A 5,557-nucleotide genomic window follows, 5' to 3' on the forward strand; every position below is an offset into this window, starting at 1 on the left:
CCGGCCAAGTATTCCTTATGCACAGCGCGTCAGTGCAGGGCTCTGGAAGCGAGGGGTCCTCCTTATGTTTAGCACTCAGCCAGGGATAACTGACAAACCAGGTGGGCTCACAAACTGCTTTTTTTTTTTTTTTTTTGCGAGTGGTGTATTTTAACAGTAACACCCCCCCCGGCATTTATAACATTTCAACGCCCCCCCTCCTTTAACGTGAGGGGAGCGCCTTTCCCGCCGCTCCTCCCTGAGGGCGGGAGCGCCCGGCAGGGGGCGGTAACCGCGGGGCGGAGCGGCCGCGCCGGGACCCGGGAGGAGGAGGAGGAGGAGGAAGGAAAGAAGGAAGGAAAGAAGGAAGGAAGGAAAGAAGGAGGCGGCGGCAGCAGGAGCGATGGTGAGCGGGGAGTGCGCGGGGAGAGAGACACAGGGGTGTCCCGGCGCGGCCTGTGAGGCTGCGAGGCCGGGGCCTTGTCCGGCGCGGTGGCGTGGGGGCGTCGCGGTCGGGCCTCGGCGAGGCCCGTGCCCTTCCTCTAAACCTGGATGTGTCCCTCTTGTCCATGCACTGCTTCCCTTATATCCCACAGTTTCAGGGCGGGGGGGGGTTAGGAAGGGCGTTTTCACCTGTCTCTGTGTATTCGTAGCACCCAGCTGGGGTAGAAATCGTGTTTTCCTCTGAGATTTTGGTGAAGATGCCTGTCTGGCTGATAGACATCCTGTTTGCTTATTGATTATAATTTTTTTTAGAGGCCCTGTTTGCGTATTGACTCCTGGTTTTTTAGAGACTCTGTTTTCTTATTGACTATCATTTTTTTTTAGCTAGAAGCAAACTTCACGATTGCTTGGAATACAGCCGGCTCCGGCACGCCGCGGCATGGCATGTATCTTCCAGTTCCTCAAACCTGGAAAGGGCACTAGTTTTTTTTTTTTAATCCATCAGGAGGGTACTTTGAAATCACAGCTGCTGCTGAGTGATAGATGAAACAGCATTATCTGTGTCCTGCTGCTTTTTCCCGCTCGGTCGTGGTCTCTCCATTCCCAAACACTCAAGTGCTGCTGCTTCTTCCCACTCTGGCGTGGAGCTGTGCCTGGGACAGCACGGCTTGTGTTCGGGTTGGTTTCAGCTGCCAAAATTTGGAACTGGGTAAATGCTTCGCATCTTGTGCACGGGGTGGTCCAGACTGGCCTGGGGCTGCTGGAGCCCTGCTGTGTGGTCAGGCTGTTCTCCTTAGTCCCTCTGTGCCAAGGCTTTGCAGGGAAAGCTGCTACTTATTGCACCTGGAAGACCTGCTCAGGTCTGCTCTTTTATTCATTAGATTGGACAGTAGCTATTGCACGGGATTCCTGGTTTCTGTAAAGTTAGGGAAGTTGGCTTTGTACTCAGGGGCTGAGTGTTTCTCTGGAGAGACACTAACACATAACATTTTTCCTAAACTGGGGTTTTACTCTGCGATCCTTCCCACAACCTTAGCAAAACAGAGCATGAGGCACTGGAAATCTTACCTAGGTGGAGAAAAATGTTGCTTCTCCCATGGGCTGCTCACTTCCAGCCGTCTCGGAGCTTCCCACCCTCTTACTCCCCTTAGAATTCCTAGCTGAACTGCTGACCTGAGCAGGGGGGAGGGTCTGCTGAGGTGGCTGACGCCTTGCTCCCTGCCCTGGATTTCTCCAGCGCTGTCTGGTGGTGTGGAGATAACCCCAATCACAGCGTTTATTGTGTGTGGTTTGCCTGCCGTGGCAGCGATCACAGCCTTGCTGTGACTCCTGTGGTAAAAGGGATTCAGTAGAGCCCCTTTCTGTGTAAGGAGTTTGAGGTGCTGCTCGTTTCTTCTTCCAAGCACACAGTTCTGGCAATAAAAAGGTGTAGCTTCCATCTGATCATCTTCTGCACCAGCTGCTCCCACCACAGACCCCTGGCATGCACTGGGGGTTGTCTCAGAAGGCCTGATCTGTTCACACACTGGTTTTGGAAATGGAATGATGTGGTTTTTTACCTAGAACTGCTGAGAAGGACTTGGGGGTGCTGGTGGGCGAGAGCTGGATATGCCCCAGCTGTGTGTGCTGGCACCCAGAACCCCCCTGCTCTGGGCTGATTCCACAGCAGGGGCAGCAGAGCAGGGGGGGATTCTGCCCTTCTGCCCCTCAGGTGAGACCCCCCCGCCCTGCAGAGCTGCCTCCATCTCTGGGGAACAGCACAGGAAGGACATGGAGCTGCTGGAGCCAGTCCAGAGGAGGCACCAAGATGATCAGAGGGCTGGAGCAGCTCTACTGGGAAGAAAGGCTGGGAGAGTTGGGATTGTTCACCCTGGAGAAGAGAAGCTTCAGGGTGACCTAATTGTGTCCTTCCAGGACCTGAAGGGGCTGACAAGAAAGATGGAGGGACACTATTTCCAAGGGCCTGAAGTGACAGGACAAGGGGGAATGGCTTCCCACTGCCAGAGGGCAGGGATAGATGGAATATTGGGACAGAATTCTTGGCTGTGAGGGTGGAGAGGCCCTGGCACAGATTGCCCAGAGAAGCTGTGGCTGCCCCATCCCTGGAAGTGTCCAAGGCCAGGTTGGATGGGGCTTGGAGCAACCTGGGCTAGTGGGAGGTGTCCCTGCCCATGGCAGGGGGTGGGACTGGATGAGCTTTAAGGTCCCTTCCAACCCAAACCAGTCTGCGATTCTACAGTTCTATTGCTCCCATTCCTTGCATCCCAGGCAGTCCAAGACATTCCCTTTCACAGAGCAGCAGACCTTCCTCCTGGGGTGTTTAGTACTGAAATCTTTGTGTGCTGGCCTATGCCTATGGCCTGTACTGGTTGGTGTTCTGAGAGAGGGGCTTTGAAGTATGTCTTAGTCCTGTCCTTAGAACGTGGTGTGGACTGAGATTTAGGATTCTGTCACTTGATCCAGTAGCAGGTGTGCTGGTCTCTTTGCTGTCGTTATTGTGATACAGTTATTGTTCCTCAAGGAAGATTTATGTTTCCTAGAAATTTGCAGGTAAAAGCTGCTTGGAATCCTTTGTGTTCTGAGCGTTTCCTTTGCCTCTCTCTCATCGAGATCCACCTGTGCCACGTGAGGAAGGGCATGGGATGAGGTATCACGGGGTCAAAAGGTTCTGCGTGTTGGTGTTGATGAGATAATTTTTGAGGATCTTGCCCTGTGGACAGACTTGCCCAAGAGCAGGGCCCTTCACGTATAATAGCAGCATTCAGTTTGTGCTGATACTGGGGGCTTTGTCAGAGGCTTGCATAACCCTGCTGGGAAGCTGTGCCAGGGCTTGGTGCTGCCTTTGTTCGTGGATGCCCGTCTTCAGAACAATTGCCATGCCATGCTCTGCTTCCAGACAGCTCCCGCCAAGGCTTTATCCTTTAATGCTGCGTGTGCCCCTGTGTGGCACTGTGCTACTCGCAAAGTGTTTCAAATAAACACCCATTTTTATTCTCCAGAAGTGATCCACAGCTGAGAGGATGCCAAGTGGAGGGATGAAATATGTCCAGATGAGTCCCAGCACGCAGGGAACCAGGCTCTTCTTTTATCCTAATTATCACGGGTGCAGTGAGAGGATGTTGCCTTGCACATTCTTGGACCTGGTGGCCCACAGAGATCCACGATGGGTTTATGTACAGCACTGACTGTGTGAATCCCTGTCTCTTGTGAGATCTGTTCTGCCTCGAGTGTGCCCAGATGTTTGCAGAAACTTATATAAATTGATTTGTTGTAGTGAGCAAAGAACACACTCAACACCACCTTGTGCATCTTTTGCGTTAAATGAAATTCGAACTGGCACCTGATTTTGGAGTCCTTTGGATTACTGTAAAACTGTCCATTTTTTGAGCCTCGAATCAGCCTTGCTCCATCTTGTTTTGATAGTTTTACATTCCTTCTTTGCAGTGGAAGCTGGAATGCTGCCGCTCTTACTCTGAGCTGCTGCCTTGTTTGTTTATGTGCTGAAGCTATAATTAGCTATTGTTTAGCCACTCCTCTTGAAATCTCAGGGCTGGTGGGATAGTATATACATACCTTCATTTTGCTGACACTGTACATGGCAAAAAAACCCACCCAAAATTGCTGTTGTTCTGGAAAAAGTTTCAGTATGGCAGTGGTGGAAATAAATGCAGCACAGACAAAACTGGTGGTATTGGGGAGCTGTGGTAAGACATTAGCGTGTCCTGAATATGTTTTTCTTTCACTTAGTTCAGCCCATACAACTGAAAGTTCATGATTTTTGATTCCTGAGAGGTCCTGCATCCTGTGTCGCTCCGTGTGCCCACATCCTTTGGTGACTGAGGGGGGGGGAGGCAGCACGTGGTCCAAACCTCGAGCTGTAATTAGGAGCTGACTAACAAATATTCTCTGCCTGGTGCTTGTGTAAAGATATTTGTCACGCTGGGGGTGGCAGGGAGGGAGGAGCAGAGTCATTACCGGGGTGCGAATCAAAACACTGCAGGCACACGCAGCACCCTCCGAGGCTGGGGTGGCGTTGCTCAATCCCATTCCCTGGCTCTCCTGTAGGAAGCTGCCAGGCTGGTGGCTGTGAGTCCAGTCCCTCCCTGCGGCCAGGCCAGTTACACCGTGTAGTTACACCAGTCTGACGTGCCTTTTGTGGCCAGAGCACGTGCAGGCAGCAAGGTGCCAGCTCGGGCAAGGCTAATTGGGCTCTTCCTTCTACTTAGAAGCAGAATAAATAAGCGAAGCTGCTGTGTGGTTGCTGGCTCTGTGCAGTTTGTTTCCGGTCAGGAAGCTTCTCCTTGGAAAAACTTGTTGTATTGGAGCAGAGGCTTTAATTACAGTGGCAGTACCAGTATTCCATGTGTTCCCATCCTCAGGGTTGACCTGGCTGGTGCTGTCTCTGAGCCATCTCTCTTGGCCTTGATTTACTACGTACTGAGTAGTGTGACATGTCACCTTCTTCCTTGGCTCTGGTGATGTGAGGGAAGACAGATGGCAAACACAAACATTAAGGTTCGCCATGGGGAGGTGTTCAGAGTGTTCCTGGTTTGGGAATATGTGTGGATTCAGGTGAAAGCTGAGAATGTGCTGTAAACTGACAGACAGTAGGTTTAGATTGGATACTGGGAAGAAATTCTTCCCTGTGAGGGTGGTGAGGCTCTGGCACAGGTTGCCCAGAGAAGCTGTGGCTGCCCTTGGATCCCTGGAAGTGTCCAAGGCCAGGTTGGATGGGGCTTAGAGCAACCTGGGCTAGTGGAAGGTGTCCCTGCCCATGGCAGAGGGTGGGATGGGATGGACTTTAAGGTCCCTTCCAACCCAGGCCATTCTGTGATATTAGCAGTTCCTACTTGCACAGTCAGCCTGAGACTCATGATATTGCATAAAATAAACTTGCCTTTAAAAGCTACTTTTATTCTGTGGCCCACGTTAAATGCTCTTCTGGTGAAAGGAAGATTGAACTGATAAAACCTTTCTTCCTGCTCTTGCCACAGGTAAACTTAGACAGTGCTTCCACTTTACAGTGTCAGAAACAGGAGGCACTTGTAACAAAACTCTGGGGTCCTCCAGTTTATTGCCTTTCTGTTTCTCTCTCTCTCTCTTTTTTTTTTTTTTTTTTTAAGCTTATTCGAGT

General features: G+C 51.3%; 1 protein-coding gene across 1 annotated transcript in view; it reads left to right on the forward strand.

Moving 5' to 3' along the window:
• Window positions 1-262: 262 nt before the first annotated feature.
• The window catches only part of SGPL1 (sphingosine-1-phosphate lyase 1), a 31,795-nt gene continuing 26,500 nt past the window's right edge, over window positions 263-5,557 (forward strand). The window contains exon 1 of the mRNA XM_017826155.1: window positions 263-385. Within this exon, the coding sequence (XP_017681644.1) occupies window positions 383-385 (3 nt within the window). The 5' untranslated portion in view covers window positions 263-382. The remainder of the gene's footprint in view (window positions 386-5,557) is intronic.

This window comes from Lepidothrix coronata, unplaced genomic scaffold, assembly GCF_001604755.1.
Source record: "Lepidothrix coronata isolate B3197 unplaced genomic scaffold, Lepidothrix_coronata-1.0 Scaffold124, whole genome shotgun sequence".
Taxonomy (NCBI): Eukaryota; Metazoa; Chordata; class Aves; order Passeriformes; family Pipridae; genus Lepidothrix; species Lepidothrix coronata.